Raw genomic sequence first — 24116 nt, forward strand, 5'->3', positions numbered from 1 at the left:
AGCAGGAATATATGTTTCTGCCGCAGTTTAAGCTTACTTATTATTTTGACTGAGCTGACTAATAAGAATAATTAACCTCCATCATTGTTTAATGTTTCTTTGCTTTTCAGATGTGCTGTCCTCAGCCATCTCATAGAATAATCTTTTTCCCTGTCCCCTGCTGTGACAGTTCATGTTTCATTCTTTCAGTTCTTCTTGCTTGTTCAGACAATATCTTCTGTATGGCAGAAGGAAAGGTGTACAATAGTCAGTGGTTTATCGCATGAAGCGTGTGATATTCTTGTGAATACAACCCAAAGCATTGGTTACCTTGGAATGGTTTCTTATGGCTATTTGGAAATTAATTATAATTTGTCCATTATCAGTTTTTGTCTTGTGTATGAAAAATGGTTTTTTTAACTTGATTTGTTTTTTTAGATTTGTGTATTCATAAAATGTATGTGGAGCACTGGGTAAAGTTCGCATTCAGTTTGGTTTGTATTGCTGGATATCTGCCTAGTATGCGTAAGAGTTGTCTGGTTGAAGTTCAATCTGTTTAAAACAGAGGAATGTATTGGTAGACTGAATAAAAGGCTTCAAAGCTCATATCTGCATCTCTTGAATTTATATGCTTTTGATTTCTCAGAGTGTAGCTAGGAAATGCTACTGAATTCCAAATTTTATCACATATGTCAAGGAAATATGGCTAATTGTAGTCTAGCAGGGCAACTAACTGCTCCTTTTATAGGCATATTCTATAATTTATAGATGCAGTTTTCACCTTAAGAAAATTTCTTTTGTTCAAGGCTATATGTCTGTCAGGGAATATCCAGTGGGGCAGAATGCTTGTTGTGTACTGCACTGCTGTAATGATAATTGCTATCCTGTTTTGCCCCCTCCTTGGTGTGGAGGGGGATGGTCACTCCAGCACAGCAGATGTGTGTGAGAGGTCCTCTCCTTTGCTCACAAGTAACTTGAGTTGGCATCATGTTATTTTTCCATTCTGATAATAAAAAATAAAATGTAGGAGATACTTTTGTGTTCCAGAGGTCTCTCTCTGCTGCAGCTGTGACCACTACTGGGAATCCTCTGGATATACTACCACTTGTCAGGGTGGGTGATGCCATAGACGTTACATGGGTCCTTGCTCCTGTGTGCCAGGGTGAGCTAATGCCTGGTTAGGGGACACTGGGCACTTCACTTCCAAGATTGGAAATAATTAAATAATCTATGTGACTTGTTTTAGGTATTTTTCTTCAGTTACAGGGTTGATACACAAAGAGTTGGATGTCCACTGCTGTTTATAGGGTCAGCTCTGGTGTTGGACTAACAATGACCCCATCTTCTGAGTATTCATTCAGTGCTGGGGAGATTGCTTATTGATCTAGGTACAATGGGAGCACAATGGTATGGTATATATTCAGTTACTTTGGAATAGCTGAAGAGTTTAGTTTTCAAAAGAAATGGACATTCCAAGCTCTCCCTTTAGTTCTCCACAGCTAGGTGGGGATGCCAAGAGGGTGTAGAGCCATGGACTTTCCAGTTACATTGTGAAGTCTGAAAGGTTCAAGGACAGGCAGAAATTTTTTTCTTCTAATGCGTGAGTCTTTCTGGATGTCCTTACTATGTACCATTGCGTACTTGACTTGCTCAGCTCAGTGTGCTTGTGACTGATGCAAAAATTAGAGGAGAACTACAGATTACACAAGGACCTCTCTTGTGGGGTATAGGGCTTTTTCTTTTAAAAAGGAAAAGCTATTTTTTGGTCCTATTTTTTTGCAGTTGAGTCTTGGTCTGGTTTGTTTAAATTGTTAGCTAAGGTAGGTAACAGAGGACTACACATATCAGATTTCATTGTGGTGTGGGTTTTTTTTGTTTGCTTGTTTTTTGTTTTATTTTAAAGTCCCAGCAAGAATTGGTAGAGGTACTGAAGCAGTTTCTACTCTGTCAGCAAGTTTTAGGTGGAGTGTCACTGCTGGACTATTTTTCAGCTGCTGAGTCTTTGTGTTGCTCCATTTTTGCTGCTGTTGCAAGACCCCTCTGCCAACACCGCTACTGCAGATTGGAGATAAACAACTTAATGGCTGCCAGGGAACAGAGGGCTGAAATCTTGTTTTTCTGAACTGAAAACTCTGTGATACCTCTAGATTAGGATGGTGATGGGTAGTATCGGAAAGACACGAGATTAAGTATCAGAATGGATAAAAAATTTACACACTGACATACTGGGTAACACTGGTCAACTGGATTTGACTGAGAATCTAATTCTGTGCTCAGTTAAAAACATGATTGTATTTGAAGTGAAACCAGTCCTGGCCTCAAATGTCAAGTCAAAGAAATCCTCTCCTTTTGTGTGTGCTAGGTAATCCTGCTCCCTGTCCTGAATGTTGCTCACTTGGAGTTTCAATTCATCTTGTTCCCATTCTTCAGCCACTGATTATTAGTTCAGTGGTCTAGAAACAGTTAACTGTAATGGTAAGTAGAGTTGGGAAATAAGCTATTTGTAGTTTTCTATGCCTTGCTAATTATTCATGTGATGGGGCTTACGTAAGGGCTGCATTACAGTTGCACTTCATTTGATGACAGAGTTCTGTATTTCTGCGTAAACAAAAGTCAAGTGATAAGGCATGGACAGTCAAAGTCTATAGTTGAAACCAGGGAGGAAACAAACCTTCCTTGGGAGGATCTTAAGGTCATACTATGTGCCTAGCTGTCATGTTTCTTAAAAAAAAAGAAAACCTCTAAACAAACAATAACAAAAAAACCCAACCCTGAGAGTATTTTATTTTACAATATTTTTAAAAACCTGGAAGAGCCTTCTTTGCTATCTTTCTTGCCTTAGCCTTTCTTCAGATTCAGTGGTAAAATCACTTAAAACATGCAATTAACAGTTTGGATAGCATGATGTAGCAAAATATTAAAATTTTAAACAGCACAGAGTTTTTTCTCTTTGACACAGAAATTGTAAAAGCAGACTGTCTTAGAAAAAATTTTAAGTACCTGTTCTGGAGAAATCTGGAAATTCTAGGGAAAAAAAATAATGGTCTACTGACACCCTTTAAAGACTTTTTTAATACTTGCTGACAATTTCTGTAGAACACCAGTTGGTTAACAAGTTTTATCTAAATATCCCATTTTTCTCTCTAAATATCTGGTACCTTAGCATATGCTGGAGGAAACAGCCTTGTACCTCTTTTCCCCATCCCTCTAATGTCTGTAGTGCTAAGAAAAATTCTTTTAAGTGGAAACAAGATTGGCCAAAATGCTAGAGCTTTGTACTGTGGAATGATGTTTTTTCTTTTTTCTTTTTTTTTATTTTTGAGTTTGCTGTAAGAGCAGGGGTAGTTAAGTGGTTGAAGCTGAGTGCAGCCATGGAGTGGAAGTCAGAGATGTGGGAGGCAGCTGCCTGGTTCATAGCAATTGGGAATGCAGAGTTTGTAGCTTGTGCTAATACCCAGTCTTGTGGGTTCATGGTGCTGGTGAGGAAAACTGTCTGAAACAGCTGTAAAGTTGTGGATTATTATAGAGATATATCTGTCTGTAGCTTTTAATAAATGTGTGACCCATTATGAAACCTTTATGTAAGCCTTAGTGTAATACTCTCCCTGGCCTTGAGGCACTACCAGTATGCCATTAACACATTATTTTGTGTGAACTCATGGTTTTCCATTTCCTGGTCAAGTTCCTTCTTAGCTCTTGGAAAACCTTGTGTGTACTCCCTCCATGCGCTGTCCTCTTAGGTCTCATTTAAGCCAAAGGAGCTCTTCTCTTGTCTGATGTTAAGTGCTTGGAGGAATGAGATGCTTGGTCACAAATTTTGTGGCAGGGTCTGTAACCGTCTCAGTTGGTTTACAGATCAGGACTACAGCAAAACAGTTACAATAAGCTTAAATTTGTAAGGCAATTTGAAACAGGTAATATTTGAATATTTAATGTGAAAGCACCTGTGCTCCCTCCAGTGTATGAGGGACTAGGATCTCTGATGCAGACAAACCACAAGTGATTTGCATTGATGATTTCTGAGAGCAGCTGGGAAATGCCTGATTTAGAAGTATTAGTTGCCAAGAAGAGCTGATTTAATTGAGTCAAGGCAAAAGAAAAAAGATTTTGACCTTGAAGAAGCTTGTCAGGACAAACTTTACCTTATGTCCCCAAGGAGCTGTGGCCAAGCATTCAGCAGACAGAAATGATCCAGGATCAGGTGTTGCTGCTTTGTGTGCACTGGAGCTGAGGGAGACTGGCAGGGCAGTGCCCAGGCCAGCAGCTGCACACGGCAGAGAACTGTTCCAGAAATGGAGTCAGAGCCTCCCAGGCCTGTGATGTAAAATGGAGATAGTTGCTTTCAATTTGTGTGAGCTACCCTGCTGTATGATTTTTTTTTTTGTGGTTGGTTGTTTTTGTGAAGTGACTTTGCATTAATAGTTTTGGATTTCTGGTTGGATTTGTAATCTTGTCAGGGAACCTGAGCCCTAATGAAAAATTAAGCCTACAGCTAGGACATGAAGCAGAAAGTGCTTAGCCTTGCTGTTAGGCCAGCATAGATAATGGTTGTTTAAAGTAGCTAGGAAGTAGTTAGTAGTTTATAGACTTTTTTCAGAGTGTGTGCCATGAGTCCTGTGCAGCTGTCAGTTTACATTGTGGTGTGTGACCAGATTGCACTTGTTTTATGGATGTGCTCTGTCCTGGAGCTAAAATTTTGGTGAAATGTACCAGTATTAATACTAGTGGTAATTCCAAACTGTAAGCTTGCTAATGCAGCAAGGTCATGCCAGTAGCAATTAAACCAGGAGAATGACTGTATTTCCACAATGATTTCCACACTGAATTTGTTTAGCCTAGCCAACAAGAAGCTCCTACGTGCCTTGGAGTGGAAGCTAAACTGTTACAAAATCATTCAGCCTTTTCTATTTTATATATTATCAAAAGTGAAAAATATGAAATCAGCCCATGCTTTCCTGATGAGGTAGTAAAGTATTCTCTTCCTGTTAGGTTGAAATCTCCAGTGACATATTGGGTATTGTAGTCAGTGTTTGTGTAGTGTCATACAAGCCCTTCTGGACTCAATGAAAGTCTGAGCATGTGAAAGGGCAGCAGCTCAACCCTTCGTGCAAGTGTTGCTGCAGTGGAGAGCTCTCTTTCTTCTAGCTTTGGGATGTGAATTTTTGTGTGGGAACTGGCTTTCCTGTGAGGTTCCAGATTCCAGTGGATTTCTTGCACAGATGATGTTGAATGAGGCCCTGATATAGCAGTACCAACTCCAAACTTACTTTGCCAGTCAACTGTGATAAATCCAATTTTTTTTCCTTCTTGTGTTACTTAAGCTCCAGTTATTTCAGGTTTCCACTGGTATTCCACAGAAATGCTAAATACTCTCTTGCTAACAATTTCTTTTCCTGTCCCCTCTCTACCACATCTGAAAGTCAGCCTGCATTTAGCCAAGCAAAAGATCATGGCCTGTAGATAACCCAAGTTTCGCACCTGGTTGAAACTCCATGGAGAGTGTTGTTTAGAATCAGTACCAAGAGACTTGCAAACTTCTCGGCTTAAGTGGGGACTGAAAAATGGAGGAAAGGTGGGGGAGGGCTTGGGGACTGTCAATTTATATTTGCCTGACACACTTTCAGAGAAAGAGCATCCAGCACTGTACTGAGCAATCCATTTGGAGCATGGCTCAGTGTGGGGAAAATGCTACCTAATAAATTTTTTAGCATAGTTTCCTGAACTGTCCTGATTTTAAATAAAATTTTAAAGCTTTCTTTTTAAGCCAAGAAAGAGCAGCAAGGTGGTCACATTTAGAATGCAGCTGAATACGGTGTTGGCACATAGGAATGGAAGGATGGAAGAATTCTCTCTGATGTTGTTGCTGCTGATGTGGATGATTTTGCAGCCTTGCAAATGGAATGAATAGACATGAAGGAAAGAATTAAATTTGTGGATTGACATTCAGACATGAAACAACGTGTAGTCCCAGAGGGACTGAAGAAGTTGGATAACACTGTTCCTCTCTGCTTTGCAAGTTTGAAAACAAACAGTAGTAAATAAAGTAAGTGGGTTATTTTTCCTTACTCCAGAGTTAGGATTTACCAGCTCAGAGCTTTCAGTTGCTGCTTGAACAGTCTACCTTCTGTTTTGAAACAGAGCAACTTCTGTTCATTAGAAACAGTCAACAATAAATATGAAGAAATTTTTTGCAGTTTGCTTTGGAACTTGGTGTATCGGGTGTTATGGATACAACGTGGTTTTTTGTGTAGACTTTTTTTTTTTTTAAGGCGTGGCAGAAAAGTCATACAGTGGTTTTTGTTCCAGGAATATTGATTTGAAAATTAACAGGGTGAAGGCACTATTCAGAGCAGATTATTGAAACACTGTTTTTAGCTGTCTTGTCCCATGGTGAAGTCTATGGTTATTTTAGTAGTGTTAGCTAAGCAGTCATTTCAGTAATGATTTATGACAACTTGTGATTTTTTTTAAACTGACCTGACCCTCCTGTTCTTTTTATTATTTAACTGTAATTACTTATGAAGTGGCTTGTAGCTTTACCTGTAGGTATGTTGGTAAGTTTGTTTTGAGTTAGTGAAATGTAATTGTTGGACTTGTGGCTCAGAGATGTAAAGCAACCAGCTGCCCTAAACTTGAGAATATACAACTGGGAAGATAAGGTTTCTGTATTGAGGGGAAAGAAATTAAAACAATTTTCAGAACTACAGTAATCTTGGCATGAACATGTAGTGATTTCTGTATTGTAAGCTGGGAGCATAAGTGAATATGTGTGGGTGTTTAAAAAGGAAAGGGAAATCTGGGTAAGAGAGGCAATAATTAAGAGATCTTTGCTGCAGATGTAGCAAAGCCTTTAAACTTTGTTTAAAAATATCAGAGTACCTATTTTTAAAAACTAGGCTGTTTGAAAGAAGTAGTGAACTTCTAGAACAGACATATAACTGAAGAGGAAGAAATTGAATGAAGCATAGTGTTGGCATGACTGACAGTTTTTTGGTCATCTGGATAATCTTGCATTACATCAGTTTTTTTGCGCTATTCAAGAAATCATTTTTCTGTAGTGAAGAAACATTGTTTTGTTTGCTTATTTCTGAATATATTTGTGGTACTTACCATCGCCTTTAAGAAATCCAGGATAAGTTGTAATGTGAGGAAGTTCCCGAATGCATGTACTTATTCTTAAAATATTTCACTTAATTGCATTAAATAATTGTGTTTTAAAGTTATTCATTTGACTTTGCAGATAAATCTTTTTGCGAGTGTGTGAAAAAATAATGTTATTGCTCTGCAAGAAGGAGTTTTTAACTTTTGAACCAGAAATCCCCTGTCATTTCTGCGCCTTTATGTGGGCATTATTGGGTCATTTGTTGATACAATGATGCTGCTGGGCAAATGTTTTTGAAACCAGCTGTCTCACAAAATGGTGCTTTTAGTGAAGATTGACTCTGGTAGTTAAACATTAGTTACGTGTGTGCTTTCTAAAAAGGGTTGACACCAACCACATTTTTGTTGACTGATGTGCTTTTTGCAGGCTTAGTGTATTTGGGTGTGTTGGGCTGATTGGTCACTGGCATATGAGAGGTACTGGAATTATCTCAAAATCCCTGAACTCTAAATGTGACTGAATTTAAGTTTGGAGGTACTCAGTGCTTTTGTGGTTTGGTGTTGTTTGGTGGTGTTGTGGATGTTTGTTGGATTTTTTGGCTTTGTTTAGGTTTTTGTTTGTTTTGTTTTTAGTTCTTTCACCTTTTCCCCGTTGGACCTAAATAAATGTTATTCTGTAGCTTGGTAAAGCAGCAGTGACTACGGTGGTTTGGGTAGTTGGATAGCCTATATTCACCATATTACTTTTCACAGTACATTACTTTGTGAGCTGAATTCTGACACTAAAATTTCTGGCAACAGTGTCTCTAAGATACTGGCAGCCCTTGTTATCCTGGCTCAGGGATACTAGGCTGCTGGGCTGCGCACTTCAAAAAGGCTTCCTTAAATTTTTTTTTTTTCTCATCTGAAGTTACTTATAATGGTATTTGTTTTGCACATGTAAGCTCTGTTAAGCATTCAGTCATACAGCAGAAAGTTGCTACAGGAAGTGTATTCCTTTTCCTGACGCTGCCCTTGTTACATAATTAGTACCGGGCTCTGGTAAGCTTTACCAGCAGTGTGACTCAGCCACTCCTTACAGCTGTGAAGGCTGCTGAGTTTCATGCTAAAGCTATATTTTGGAGGAAAAAAAACCTCCATAATTTGCAAAAGAAATACAGGTTGTCATTCTCTTTCTTTTGTATGTAGAGTTGCTTTCTTCATGAATCCTTATGCTCAGAAGGATATACTTGCTGCCTTCATTGGCCTCTTTGTATCCATGAGAGCCATAGTTGTAGGCACTGATCTGGGGGCGCACCAAAAGACCTTTCTTTTCCCTTTTCTCTTGAATTGACCTCTGTTCTATAAATGTTGTAATAATGGGGTACTATTGCCATTAATTTTTCATAATAGTAATCTATACTGGTCTTCATTATTGTTAGTACTAGTGATCAATGTGAAACACCACCAGTGAAACGAAGACGGTGTTTCATACTTCTGTGCACGAGCTTGAGTCATAAAAGCTAAAACATAGTTTTCAATAGAAACCTTTAACTTACAATAATCAAGTACAGTCATTGTAAGAGGGACAGATTTAATAGGCAGTTTAAGGCAGTCCTGTCCTTAATTTGCTTTGTGGATATTGGAGTTGGTATATATGTGGAGCACAGCCATCAGATTGCAGACTGGTTGAACCCTCTGGTAAACTACAATTTTAGTGACATGGAGCAGCTATCCAAACCCATAGCCGCAGTGGTTCTGCTTCCTTGTGGTAAATTGGTTACAGTTTGCCTTGGTTGTGCATTTCTTGTGTTGGTTCAGAAGACATTTCTTTGATTTCTGACCAGCCTTTTGGAAATGTTAGGTTCCCAGACCACCTGGGGAAGAAACCTGTTGTTCATGTCTGAACCAAGTATTTGGGATGTCTCTGCTGTTCTGCCAACTGTGAGGTGGTGTCCACAAGTGCAGTATAAGCAGATGAAAAGCTGAAAGTGTGCATAGAGCTTTCTAAGACTGGAAGCTCCCTCTCAAATAAAAACTGAAATGAATTAGCACCTTCTGAAGTTGCTTTTTTTTTTTTTTATTTTAAAGGTGATACAGATTCTCAGGGATTGTATTTTCAGAGTTAATCCTTAAAGGAGAGGTAGCTAATGAGTGACCTGATTATTTCAGTGTATGTCCACATGTTCCATACAGTGTGGTGTAAAGACCTTGAGCTAATGCTGATCACACTAATAGTACAGCTGAGCACTGTGTTTCACTGTGCAGCAGAAATACCTATTTTTGCTTCTTACTCAAAAACGACTTGTTCATGCTCCCTGATGGGGAGAGGCAGTTGCTTCAGGCTGATCAGCTACATGGAGATCTGGTGACTGTAGTCCCTTTCATCACCAGAGTGCATTTGACCCTTTCAGCACCAAAGCATGTTTGACCTGTGATTGCTGTAACTGAGGTCTCTATTCTGCCACTTCATTGGATGACACAGGTGTGCCTGCATTCCTATATGGTATGAAATTAATTTGGAGTTTTACCTTTAGGAAGGTCTAACTCCTTGTTTCATTTCTTACTCATAAACCATAAATACTTCATGTCTTAGTTCATAAGTTACACTTTGCTGCATTTGCTTACATCTCATTTTATCTAAGATACTGTGTTATTATCTCTTCTCTACCTTTCTGAGAGGGGTGATACATATAACGATAGATGTTAAGAAAACCAAGGCAAGTATCACAGTAGGACAATTTAAAAAAATATGTTTGCCTTTGGAAAAGGCACTTTTGTTTAGTTCTCCTCAAACTGCACTTGGATTTGGAGATGTGCCAGTCCTGTGCTTGGCAGGCATGTGGAAGCTTATGGTAGTGCTGCTTTTCCATCAGAGATGACCTTGTCTTGAACTAGAAATAATCAAGGCCAGTACAAATCCTGCAATACAGTTCTCTCTTTTTCAAAAGTCATATTTTTCTCAAAAGTTGTGGGTTTTTTTGCTCACTAGAGAGTAAATTAGTCCACAAGAAACCACACGAAGGTTTGTGTGAATGCATTCATTCATGTTATCAGGAAAGATGTTGGAGGTCTTCTAGATCTGCTGGAGGATCTGCTAGCCCTCCTGTGGGGGTGGTGTGATGAAGGAAGCATGTGGAGCAGTAGGAATTACGTGAGAGTAGGCCCGGGTGTTTCCCCTCTGTGTTTTCTTTTCTTAGCAAAAGCGCGGGGCTGTGCCTGCCAGTGTGAGGATGCCATCTGTGTTGCACAGCCTGCTAGGCTGTTACAGAATTGCACAAGAATTAATCTGAAATCACACTGCTAAACTATGTCCTGGCCGTGGTGGCTGCCTGGAGATACAGCTATTGTACGGTTCTTCAGGCAGCAAGGGAGAGCAGCAGCCTGTGGAACTGCCTCAGCCTGGTACTGCCAATGTCATCTCCAGCATGAACAACTAATGGGTATGTGAGCTGACCAGACCCAAGCTACTGAAAAGGGTAATTGTTTCATGAAATTAAATTTGTATGTAAAAATAAAAAAAATTGATGGAGAGGTAGAGTTTGAGCGTATGGGAGAACTGGACAAATCGAATTATGGCATTGGAATATTTCCTCAATTTAATTTTATTCCAGTTTTCCATTTGTTGCTTTCTCATTAAATGCAAACTGGAAGTGACAGTCTGCAGCACTGGAACAAAATATTCTCTGCATATATTTTTGAATAGAATGCCCATTTTGTAAGTTAATGGCTGATTTTGCTGGGTGGTTTAAGGCTTAATGGTCGTATTTAATGGCTACACGTGGTTTGAAGGGATGCTGATACCTTTTTATCAGTATCTTAATAGGGCTTTGGAGTAAAATCTGGACCATGTAGATCCTGCTTAAGCTTTTGCTACAGTCCTTACTGAGTAACACCTGTACTCTGCCTATCTTCTGTGGTTTCTGGGTGCACACACACCTGCTGGCAGCACTGGGTTCAGTCTAGACCGTGGCAGCTTTAGAGAAACACTGGTGGGAGCGGTGCCCAAATCTTACGTAAGAGCGATTGAGTTCCAGTTGCAGCAAGTAGTGCTCCTTGCCCCGGCTGGTGTGTGCCTGGGCCCCTGGCAGGGCAAGCAGGTTCCCAGGGTGGGAGCTGACCCATGGTGGGGGAAAGACTTGGAGATGTACTGGGTGGCCAATTGCCACAGCTCAGCTGCTGAGCTGTGTCTCATGTGGTGACTGTAATTTCTGTGTCTGTAATTGCATGTCCGTTTTTCCATCTTGATACCATACATGTAATGCCAGTGATTGGTACCAGTAATACAGAACTATACCATTAGTGGTGCTACTACTGTGCAGAAACTGTCTATAGGTGATGGTTGCTAGTGCGAGCCTAAAGATTTGTTCCTGCACCCTTTTTGCTGTGTTAACAGGAGATAAGTCTGGAATTTGTCATATGCCAGATCTTTTTCTATCCTTAAAGCTCATTGAGAGGTGAAGTTCAGATGAATGCATTCAGACATTATACTTGCAGTCTCATTTGAAAGTGTTGCTAATCACAGAGCAAGATTTCAATGTGTGCAAGCAAAAATACTGAAAAGTTTATGCAAGCCTAGGTATCGGGTGTCTTTGAGATGAAACCTGCTTAGCTTTCTTTGCTCCCTGCCTGCTCTGAAGGGAGTTTAATGGGAGTGGTTTGGTGAGTGTAAATTTAATGGAATAGTAAGGTGAGGGAATTCTGATGCTGAAGTAAGATTAGGAAGCTGTTTTCTTCTAGTTTTGGGCAGTTTTTATCTGTTTCCCAGTTCATATTGCCTGTTATGCTTCACTAAGTACTTTATTAGGTGCTACTGGATTTAATATTTCATATACCCACATCTGAAACTTAATTGTGTGAAATTTAATAGGCTTAGTGTAGTAAGAGAAGTATTGGAGAGCCTCGAGTTTACAGGTTAACTTGTTTCCTGCTCAGTGCAGCACGTGGTTTGAATTTACGCTTTTCTGAGCAAGGTGAAAACAACTCTTTTTTTCATGGAGCTTTTTTAATGAAAAATAAACTTACATAGGACTTCAGAGTAATCTTTTCTTTCCAACACAGAGCTTCTGGATAGTCATTGCAGTCTGAAAGATTAACCTTTGGTTAGTTTTTTCTGCTTTTCTTTCTGTAAAACATGAATAATTTGATTCTTTGCCCTTTTTAGATCACTCTTAGAAGTCTTGTGTGCTTATTGATATTCTGTAGAGGTGCTGAGAAGGCATCTGGTAAACACTTTGATTATTGCCCTTTGTTAGAGTTTATAGTTCTTCTCATAGAGATGCAAATTTAAAAAATCATTGGTCTTGTTTAGTATATAAAATGAGATTAAGGGGTAGCGTGATCATAGATGGTTGGAGATTACGGGGGTAAAATTAAATAATGGAGAGGTTCTTGAATAAACAGGCACAGAGGTAAAACTGTTCAGTAGCTGAAAAGGGATGTGTGTGTATATATATATCCTTATACATCCATGTGGTTATTTATATAAATAATATATATTTAGATCAGTGGACAATTTTTCATCCCTAGAAGTAAACTCAGGGTGCTTTTCAAAGAGATATTATGATATTATCTAGTTTAAACAGGAATCAATTCTGTAATGTCTGATGTCTTGCATAACCCAAAGTATTGACCTGATGATGACTGTACTCCCTGAACTGTATTATCTGAGCCTGTTCTAGCTGACAGTACTTTTAGTAGACACATTGTGCCCCTGTTCTACTGAGGGATTAGTTCTAATACAATACAGTGCATTACTGTGCAACCGCTGGCTGGTTTAGCACTCCCTAATTTGACAATTTGTCCCAGTGTGCTGAGGCACTAGAGATTTGGGGGATTAAGTTTCATGTGTGTGGCCTGGAGGTGCTGTAAACAACAATCAGATGTGTTAATGCTTTGGAGAGGAGGAGAGAGAAGGATGTAAAGCAAAATGCTTTTTGGGAAGTTGCCACATCTGAGGAGATGTGATTGGAAATAGGTAGAAAACACCTGATTGTCTGCAATTAAGACAGTAGCCTGAAAAACAGGTGAGGTGGGGCCATGGAGAAGACAAAATGGGTGAAGTCAAATAGGTCCTGCAGAAAAATCTCAATGGCAGACTGCCAGACTGCAGGCTGGGCAAGGAGAGATGACCAGAATGAACTCTTTGACATTTCTAAAGTGTGGGCGTTGCCTGCTTTGCTGACAGAAGTGACCACATTAAGATGTGAGAGTGGAAAATGTTTGGCTGTAAGCAGAAAGGAAAAAATCACTTTTCCAATTCATGTGTGGGATGGAGGAGGATGAAATGTTCCTAGAGGCAGTGCTGGAGCAGAATCTGGCTTGCATGAGAACTTTTATTCGCCAAATCACACAGTGTAAATAATAAGACTGAGAATTTTGAGGTTCTGGTAATCCTCTCACACAGTTTAAGTGGTCAGAAATCAGGTTGAAGGGGAGGCATCTCTTGCTTACTCATTGAGGACATCACATTAGCTTTGTGATAAACTTACCAAGAAAGCTGTATAGAGTTCAGAGCATGAAGTATCCCTTGAGGAGACTTTGGGTTGGGTGATGAATGTTTCTTGCCTGCACATCTCTTTTGGGGGAAGATGTCATTCAAACCTGATGCAGTCATGATCTGTCTCTGTAACATCTCAACTCCATAGCAGAGTGGGACATTGTGTGAGACCAATGACAGAATGAGAAGGGAGTCTGTCTTTGGCGTGAAGCGTCCATGTTGTGATGAGCCTTGTTTTGTTTTTCCTTTGTGCTGCGTAAGTGCTGGTGAAATGCTGCTTTTTCTCCTAGCACTGCCTTCAGATTTAGTGGTAGGTTAGGGAGGAAGGACGCCACTACTGGATCTCTGAACGTTGTGTTACAACCCAGGGGAAGTGACTGAGCTGGTAACAAGCTGCTAGCAGTGACACAGATACCCTTCAGCTCAGCTGGTCTCTGGCATGGTGTCTTGCTGTGGGCTGGCTATGCTGGGCTGATCTGTACGGGCTTGCTGTTGTGCAGCACAGCTCTGGGAGGTGCTGCCTGGCTGCAAGGCAGGACCTGGCTGGGCGGATTCTCATGGGAAGTCTCTGCTGGGCGACATCGAAACTACTCACTTTACAATCCTGTCATCACTGTAATAATTATCATGCAAATCATTCATAGTTTATGCATACTGTTCCTTCTCATGGTCACTCAACCTTTACTTAGTAGTAGAAAGGAGAAATTTATTTGGCACCTGTCATAATTGCATCAGTTCATCAGTGTAGAAAATTGATTTTTTTTTTTTTTTAAGCATAGAATGAAAACATATGAGGAAAAACTTTTTAAAGTTGTCAACTTCATCCTGCAGGTTGATGCTAAAATCCTTTCAGAACTGGGGGGAAGTTGGGTTTTTGGGATGCACAAAAGCTTACTTGATGTCAAAAATGGGTTTTCCATCTAGATTTCTAGAAAAGATCTTTCCTAGGCTTTTTTGTGCTGGAAGACAATGAGACATACCTCTGGAGCTTTACTAGCCCTTAGAGTTCATTCTTGTAAGGACAATTGACGGCCTTTGTAATGTGTGCACTGGATTACTGAAAGAATAGGAGTGCTTAGTCTGAAAAAGAAGCTTGCCCTCTGACTGACTTCACAGCAGTAAAAGAAGGCAGGAGAATAACCTACTGAGTAGGCATTTTCTAAATATTGTTTTAGACAGCATGCTACAGTGTTTTATTTGCTCAACTTTCCTGTTGTGTAGAATGCTTTTAGAAAAGGCATGTGATTAATTTTTCTTTGAAGACTTTCTCTACCTAGAAATAAAAGCCATTTTATTACCAAAATTTCCTTAATTTAGAAGGAAGTAAATGTATTACAAGCTTCTGTACATATTTATCAGATTCTGTGTTTAGTCAACACAGGTACAAGTGGATCAAGTCTCTTGTTATTGAAGGAGTTGTGTAAATCCTGTATTACTTTTAGCATTCTTATTTCATTTAAAGAAAAAACACCCCTTATGATGTTATTAGAGAGTAAATGTGACCTATATTACAGACTTTGTGTCCTTAAATGCAAATATTAGTTGTAGAATATTTATGTTGCCTGTTTTGTATATCATATAATCTTTAATGATATTTTTCAAACGTTTACTTAATTGTCACTTTACACTAGAGGGAACACTGACAAGGGTGGTACCTCCTGATCGTTAATGAATTTTCCATACTGGAATTAATGTGCAGAAAACCTTACAGATAAATTAAGGTTAATCTCTAGTGTCATACAGTGGGATATAATGAAACCCTCAGACTGAAAAATCTGAAAAATACTCCTGACAACAGTGCACATCCCTGGATGAAAAATTGAGAATCTGCAATGAGAAGTAAATACATCATGCTCTGTGAGATTTTTTTTTTTGTATTTTTTTTAAGCAGGATATTTCTAACTTCATCTGAAGTGTACATAATTAGTCTGCAGCAGTCCCCTCAGTTGTTGGAGACAAGCTCTCTCTCTATCAGCAGGTGTTGGCACAGTCACAGTAGATCAGCAGGTAGCTTTGGGCCCTTATGTTCCCATTAGATTTTGGAACAAGTTTTGGGTGTTTGGAGTTGAGCATTTTGGCTTTGTTTCCTCTGAAGGGGGTGTAAATTGTGCACACTGAAACTGCTCTGTGATCCAAACCAACATGTGATAAGTGAAGATGTTGGGGAATTTGCTTCAAGGCATCACAGCTACTCTGAATAGAGCCCTAGTATACATGTAGCCCTTAAAGCATGGAATATGAGATGAATATGTGCCTTTAAGTATACTCTGTGCATACAGATCTTTGACACCGTGTAACTGAAAGTAGCCATACTGAACTTTAATATAAATGGAGAATCTAGATAAAATATTCCATGATTTTGTTTGTATGTAGCTGTACGGCTGCTGTTTTATCACTTATTAGCCTTCTTTGTCATGTCTTTTAAGCTGCACACTGCACATGTTTTGGTGTGGGTTTTGTTTGCTTGGGTTTGTTTTGGGATTTTGGTTTGGGGTTTTTTTGGTGCTGCTTAGTGAACTTGGAAATATATATTTTTTAAAGGTAGCTTTGTAAACAAATTATTAGTTAGTTACAGCTGGAACAATGTGTTAAGTGGGCCAGAGCTTTTCTTCTTGATAGTTATCATTAAACCAGTTGAATCACAAACTTCCGTAGTCATTATTAGTTGTGAAGCCAGTACATGAATTCAATTTTGATGAGGCTGCAAGAGTGTTAAGAATGCAGAGGAATTAATAAAATGATAGAATATAAGAAGTCCAAGCTATATTCTACAAAGTATTTTGTAAGAAACAACAAACTGAAATAAAAGCTGAAATTTGTCTTAGAGGAGAAATAATGAGGAATGAGACACTCTTACTTTTAGAACTTGTTAAATATTGTTCTTTTCCTGTTGTCTGAATGTATACTTCTTCACTGAAACCAAACATTTCACAGAAGTGTTCTGGCTATGCAAAGTTGGTTTTCTGACAAAAGGAAAGAAGAAATGTGAGCTTTTTCCTTGCTGTCATTGCTGTCACAGCAAGGAGGCTTTCATTTAAGATGATATCACAGAATATTCTGAGTTAGTAGGGAACCATAAGGATCTTCAAGTCCAACTCTTGAGTGAATGGCCCATACAAGAACTGAACCCACAGTCTCGGCATCATTAGCACCAGGCTCTAACCAACTGGCTTTGGTGGGTCCTTGCTCCCAAATTGCTATTTAAACTATCCTGTATTTTTTTTCACACTTAACCTGCTAGTAAAAAAATGTAAAATGACTGTTTTTACAATGAAACATGCAGAAGTTTGATAAGACTAGAACGCTTGATTGGCAAATCTGAAACAATGTATAAAAGTGACTCTTTAGTGATCCATAATACATATACAGAAACATTCAGAGTTCTAGGCAGGTCATCAGCTTGAAGTCAGTGAACCTTCAGAAAAGATAATGTCATTTGCATGAGCAGTTTTATGGCTGGGGTTCTGATACAGTCAGTACTGTGGCTCAAACAACCAAAAACCTTCTGGCTTGGTGAAAAATCCTGACTTTTCAGTCACTAAGGAATTCTCACATCCCTTATTCGTATTGTTCGCGTGCTCCTCTTCTTTTGATGATGAGAATTTCTAATAGCTATTTTTATCTCTTCCAAAACAGAATTAGACCACAGTTAGCCAAAGAGAAGATTGAAGGATGCCATATTTGTACATCTGTCACACCTGGTGAACCTCAAGTGTTCTTGGGAAAAGATAAGGCCTTCACTTTTGATTATGTCTTTAACATTGACTCGCAGCAAGAAGAGATCTATATACAGTGTATAGAAAAGCTGATTGAAGGTTGCTTTGAAGGCTATAATGCCACTGTCTTTGCTTATGGCCAGGTAAGCCTTACAATTTTATTTTAAAGTATTTATTTTGGAATAAACAGTTTTTTGCAACTGATTTTTCTCTTAAATTTCTGAATGCATGAATCTGGTTTTTAGCATCTTGGGTTTATTTTCAGTGAGTTACCTGTAGGACAGTGTTGAGTTTGTATAGATTCTGTGTAGACTGGCAGTTGAAATACAGAATATATATAGGTAGTAGATCTGAATTTAATAGTAATGCTGAAAATAGCATCAGTCTGTAATTCCTGAATTCACCTCAAAGCAGCAATACAAATTACTGACTTAATCACTTGAAATACAGAGATGGGTTGTACTGAGATTCTTTTCTGAGCAACTTTTCAACCCACTGCATTTTTAGATGCTTTTGGGACTACGAGGTTTTTAAAAATAGATCCTGGGGAACTTCAGGCCACATTGTTTGCTTGTGGGCAAAATGTAGACATCAGATTCCAAAGTCAGAACTTTTCATAGACAACACACCCTCTTGGTACACTGGGCACACTCGAAGCTGAGCACAGTGTAGAGTAGGTGTTACTGTCTTCTGAATATTCCTCTAGGAATTGATTGCATCAAATTTGGCCTAGGATGCTGAATTTCACCACTGTTAAGTGTTGCATCTCAAATTAGCCAGGTGAAGTCTATTCCCAGTGAAACAAAGCAGTTTGCAGATCCAGTTTAGCAGATTATGTTCAGCTTTGTGATCCTATCTTTGTCTTAAACTTGACCCATTAATTAAGTGAAAACACTATACTACCTTGTCTTCTATAGGACTTCACATTTAATTAAATTATCTTCCTAGTGAAGATACAGCTTGTATTCTTCAGTATAAAGTGAGAACAATGGGAATATAATACCTGAGATATTCAGACATCTTAATTAGGGGAGTCATTTGATCTACTTCAGTAAAGAATTGCAAATGATGCTTTTACCTCCAAAATATATGCTTTAATTAACAGCCTTGGTTGGAAACATTAACTCATCTTTTGACCTAGAGGTGATAGCTCAAGGTTGATGTAAGCTGGTTAGGGAAAGTTTCTAGAGAAATGGTTATGAAAGATTGAACTGGTCTCTGCCTTCTGGTATGGGATCCCTGGATAAACAGTAGTTTGTCCAAATTCTGCTGTTTATCCATTTTCAAAGTGACCTGTTGTTGTGTGTGTTAATATTGTAAAGATGGCAGATTGATGTGAACAGCAGTGTTCACAAACTGTATTTCTATGATGATTTGGTACTATTAACATGTTCTAGTGACTACTCCTTTTTCAAATTAGACAGGTGCTGGCAAAACATACACCATGGGCACTGGATTTGATGTCAACATAACAGAAGAGGAACAAGGCATTATATCACGGGCTGTTAAGCACCTTTTCAGATGTATTGAAGAAAAAAAACAAGGTGCTATTAAACAAGGACTTCCACCTCCAGATTTTAAAGTGAATGCACAGTTCTTAGAGGTAAATATGATCCACATTTGTGGCTGTAACTTTATGTGGTTTTTTTAGTTGTGGTTTTTTTGTTTTTTTGTTTTTTTTTTAGAAAACCAGTTAAGTATTTTTTCTGGTTGCTTCTTTTAAATTTATTTTCCTCACAAGATGTTTTGAATTAATCTTCAAGTTTTTGAAAGGAAAATTTATGGAGTTTGCTTCAGCTGTTCAATTTATGAAAAAGTCTTTTTATCTTACTCCAATTATTTTAGTACTTCCCTTCATAGTGCTATTTTGAAGTATAGAAGTAGTTACGTACATAATTTATCCCTTTCTGCAGCATGCATTGTCTGTAGGGCCTGTTTCTCTTGCCTGTTTGCAATTCTTGACAAAACCTTAAAAGAAGAAACTGTAAAATAAAAAATGTGACTGTACTTTGTGGTTTTGAATAGTGACCATGCTTTGCCTGCTTTTGTGACTTTGCCATAGTCTTTAGCTTTCAAAATCTGTTCAGGAGGCTTTCTTTCACCAAGGAAGAAACCTAGCATGAAAATACTTCTTTCTGCAATCCCCATTGGTTTATGATTGGTCTTCAGTGTCACTGTTCCCTTCTTTCTTAGACCCAGAGGAAAAAACCCTGGTCAATACTGTGGCAAAACTGCTTCCCTTGTGTTTTCTTGTAGACGCAGTTACTGGTAAAGGGGCCATAATATCTGTGATCTTCCCGACCTGCAGCAGCTGTTGCTTTAAGCCTTGCAGGTTTTATACTGTCTCCTGACTGTGGAACTGCTTTTTAAATTGATTTGATTTGGCAGTAACATATTTACATTTACTACCAACCTGCAAAATCTGATACTTTAGGCACACGGAGACGAAGAATCAATTTTAGGAAAGCAGGTGTAAATTTGTTTTGCTTACTTCAGTATGTACAATCTTATCTACTTTGGGGGTGGAAACCCCCCACTCTTATATTACCCATGAGAAGAGCTGTTGGTTTTATTACTGCTGAAGTCATCGGTTCCTATAACTGTTTTAAAGATTAACAAGCTGGCATTAGTTTTGTATTGGTCTAGGTTTGTCACTGTTAACCTTATGCAGAACTTTTTGTTGCTCTGGCTAATATTTGCCTAGAGAGAGTTGGCTTGAGCACGTGCTGTGGGAATGCTCTGCTCCTGTTTGTACACCAGGGAGCTGCAGCTTTGCTTAGGCAGCTGCAACATGAGTAGCATAAGGAGCAGTAACCAGTGTGGTTTTTTCAATTTATTGTGGTTTTTGACATAACATTACAAATGTGACTGAGTCCCAACATGTGGGGCAGTGATTAAATGTTACAGTGAGAATGGTATGAGGAATTGCAGCCATTACGGTGTATTTCAGCTGAACTATACATACTGAAACCTGTCGTGTTTATCTAATTTAAAGAAAGGTTAAATGATGTATATAATAATTACTCCCTTAATAAAATGTCATTTTAGTTGGTAGATTTTTTTTTTTTCTTTTACTGAGCCTTTCCCAGAAGGAGCTTTTTCTGATTAGTTATATATTACACACTATTCTTGTATCAAAAAGTATCCTCATCCTCCCATCCTATCTACCATTAGAGCTGGATTGCATTGCAATAATTTAGTCATTGGACAAGTTGAAGCAAGATTGTGTTTTTGGAGTAACTTTGGAGTCTTACAGCCGGATAACCGTTGGGAACAGTGACTTCTGTTTGCTACTTTCTTGCCTTTCTTTAGTTTGCTGCAGTCTGCCTCCCTTAACTCCTGGCTTTCCTGCTTTTTCAAAAGATAGGCATACGCAGTCCCATCCAATTGCAGGTGCTTTATCAGGATCTGCTCTAAATTGTGGCATCAGTTGTTTGACCTTATCAAGGTAAAACATTAGTAAGAAGATTCCTACTTAGAATATTTATGCCTAATCATTAAATATAACTCCTTTTTAATATGTAAAGGATTAAAAGCATCACATTCACAAATGCTGAGTTTTTTGTTCTCAGGGATGATTTTTTGCTTTTGAGAGGAGAAAGTCACTTACTTTCAGTGTTATGAGAAAGTACCTTGTGTGAATACAGATCTGTTGTGGTGGTTCATTGACTGTTACCTAGGGATTTTGATCAGGAATTGAATTAGTCTGGACTGAGCTTTACTAAATTAAAGACACTTGACATGTTCCAATGTACACAGGCAGAGACTAGAGCCATGAGATTTCCAGTGGGATAGTGTTTTTTCTGGGTGGGTTGCCTGGTTTTTTTTCCCCCTGGTTTCTTCAGTTGGATCTAAACACTTTTCATAAAACTCAGAACATTCTTATGGAATACAAAAGCCCTGCTCAAGAAGTCATGCCATAGTATTTTTGGGCTGCTGCTTGGTATCTTTAAGAGGCAGCTTGCACAAAAGCTATTATTATATGTCAAATTCCTTCCAGGACAGGAAGAGTTTATCTAAATGAGAGACATAGAATTATGAAGGTGTGAGAGAGGAGATGAGGAAAGGTGTAGTGGCAGGGAGAGCAAGTGGAGTGAGTTGGAAGTGTTTGGAGAAGGGTGCAGCTAACTAAATCCACAAAAGAAAAGCCCAAGGTCAAATCTGAAGACAGCAGGTACCTGCCACAGAAACCACTGCTGCTCTTGTTCTGCTGGCACCAAATTCCTCCTCTTCCCTGGTCCCACCAAAGAATTTTCTCTCAGATCTGGAGATGTGGAGGAAGTTACCGCATCTTTGGGTGGCATAATAGGAAGTTGTTCAGGTCCCTTGATTTGCAGCTGCTCTGTCATCTATTGTCCTTGGAAGTTTGCATGTTTCACACCATCCTTTTTTGGGATCTGAGACATATGGATTTTTACAACTTTTGGTATGTGCCATGCAGAGATTTGTTAGTCATCGGAGGAATTCCTTCTGAAAGTGATAGGTATTTTGTCTTTTTCTTCTCCTCAGCTTTACAATGAAGAAATTCTTGATCTGTTTGATACCACACGTGATATTGATGCAAAGAATAAAAAATCAAATATTAAAATACATGAAGATCAACCCGAACTGTGAATGGAGAATCTGAGGTGATAATTAAAAATAAATTACTCTGTAACATGCCAAGTACATTCTAAAAATGTCTGTATGCTTTGATGAGCAGTTAAAAATAGAGGTCATGCTTGCTAGTATCTGTCTCCTGGGCAATTTAAGTGTAAAACCTAGCTAAAATTTTATTTTCTCGATTTCTGTAGCCTTAAATCTGATAAATATTTGATACTAAGTGCATGCTGCTTTCATTTAAAGCTAGGAGCAGGCTTTTGTTCATAATGTAGTTCTGCTGGGAGAGAGAATTTTGGCATGTATGTAAATCTGATCTCCCAGCTATTATATATATTATTTTCCTTTGAGAAAAAAGCTTGGCATTATGGCTGATGTGGAATAAATTGCTGTTCATGTGTGTTGCAAATCTGAATACGAATGTTACTGTACTGGGGTTTTTTTTGTACAAAAAGTACAAAATCATACATTTTTTTGCCACAGGTGAGTGAAGATAGCTATGTTACTACTAGAGTAAGTAAAGAGAGGCATACAAAGATTTAAGATTTTTCTTGCAGAAATCACAAAAAATACTTTTAGTTTGCTTATTTAAGAATCTTTGTGCTTTTTTTTTGGCATGTAGGAACTGAATTCATAACAAAGAGAGAAATTTTAGTCATAAATCCAAAACAGTTGAGTGTCACAGGAACATTTTTGCTTTAACCAGCAAGCGATGCAATGTGCTTCTTGTCTCTTTTCTAGATGATGCAGTGCTTGAAGCTGGGAGCTTTGTCTCGGACCACTGCCAGCACGCAGATGAACGTTCAGAGCTCACGGTCACACGCGATCTTCACTATACACCTCTGTCAAACCAGAGTCTGTCCCGCATTTAATGCTGTATGTACTTTTCTTTAGTAGCCATTTTTCAAAATGGGCATAGTTTTGGCAGCCACTGCTATTTAAACTACACTTAGTAAGGATGCTGTAGTCATCATAATGCTTGGTGAATTTGCTAAGCATTATAATAATTTGATCTAATCTGTGCATACGTAACCATCCTCTAGCCAGAGGCAACCATAAACTGCAGACTCTTACAGGAACCTGCCTATTCTCCTCTAGCGTCTTCTTCAGTATTTTGTTGCGACATACACAAGTGAGAAAGTTAAAATATAATTTGTCTTTAATTGGGAAAGCACATTTAAGTGTCTTAGTAGTTAGTGGGTTTAAACTTGCAGTCAGCTTGGATATTTCAGATTAATTGTTGATATCCAGTAAGGTGCAAGTAGAAAAGCATTAAATTCTGAAGCTTCATGTGTTTATTTTAAATAGCTATATATTCAGTGTGCAGATATTTTAAGTCTATACACTTAACCTGAAATTCAAACTATGAATGAACATAGAACTGTTATGTAGAATATTTTGCATGTGACTGTTCATTTGTTAGTTGCTGTTGGTGTATCTTGTACCAGGGAGAGTTCTGAATAAAGCCGCATTACTGAAAACTACAGTACCTTCCAAGGGAACTTGAATATTCTAAAGGTCTTTTGCATATAATTTTTAAATATTAAATAGTATCTGGCTAGCATTCTACCTACAGATACCACATTTTTAAGTATGTGGAACAGTGAATTGGATTTGCAGTGCTTTTTGGGGGTTGCTTTTTTTTTAAAATACTGCAGACAATCATTTGCAGGCAGAATGAGTGTTCTTTCCTGGTCCCTTGTGATATGTAGACCTGCTTTATACACCTGCTAAAAACACTTCTTCCTGCTTTCCATGCTGAAACTGTGGATTTGGTGGTGTAGTCAGCTGTCTTTGCTTGGGAGGGACTGGCATCACACTCCAAGCCCATGGAGGGTACCTGGGTCACTGCGTGGTGACACTGCTGGGAGGTTTTTGTTGAAAACTATCTACTGGAGAGTGAGAAGTCATCTGGGAGCCTGTTTCCCGCAGGCTGCTGGCACAGCAGTCCCCCTGTGCTGGTGCACTTGCAGCTTTCCCCACCGGTTCAGCTGCCTGGGGGACTGTTGCCTGGCTTGTGTTAAAGGAAGAGATGGCCATCTTCTGCTTTATGTCAAACTTTGTTTCTGCTTTTCTTGGGAGATATGCACAAGACAGTTTGACTGTTTGGAGCTGGGCATTTCTAAATCCTTAATTTGTAAAGACAGCACCCTCTTCTTTCCCTGTAGTGTTTAGGAGAGTAAAGGGATAGACCTGACGTTGTCCTCTGAACACTCCTGGAATCTAAATTAATACAGGCTATT

The 24116-nt window shown here is 38.8% G+C and overlaps 1 protein-coding gene across 1 annotated transcript in view; it reads left to right on the top strand.

The window, feature by feature from the left end:
• KIF21A (kinesin family member 21A) overlaps positions 1-24116 on the top strand; it is a gene marked incomplete at its 5' end in the record, with an annotated part of 77431 nt that overhangs the window by 649 nt on the left and 52666 nt on the right. The window contains 5 exon segments of the mRNA XM_017745945.1: positions 17195-17417; positions 18695-18877; positions 21784-21871; positions 21874-21902; positions 22615-22749. Of these exon segments, the coding sequence (XP_017601434.1) occupies positions 17195-17417; positions 18695-18877; positions 21784-21871; positions 21874-21902; positions 22615-22749 (658 nt within the window).

This window comes from Corvus brachyrhynchos, unplaced genomic scaffold, assembly GCF_000691975.1.
Source record: "Corvus brachyrhynchos isolate BGI_N302 unplaced genomic scaffold, ASM69197v1 scaffold239, whole genome shotgun sequence".
Classification (NCBI taxonomy): domain Eukaryota; kingdom Metazoa; phylum Chordata; class Aves; order Passeriformes; family Corvidae; genus Corvus; species Corvus brachyrhynchos.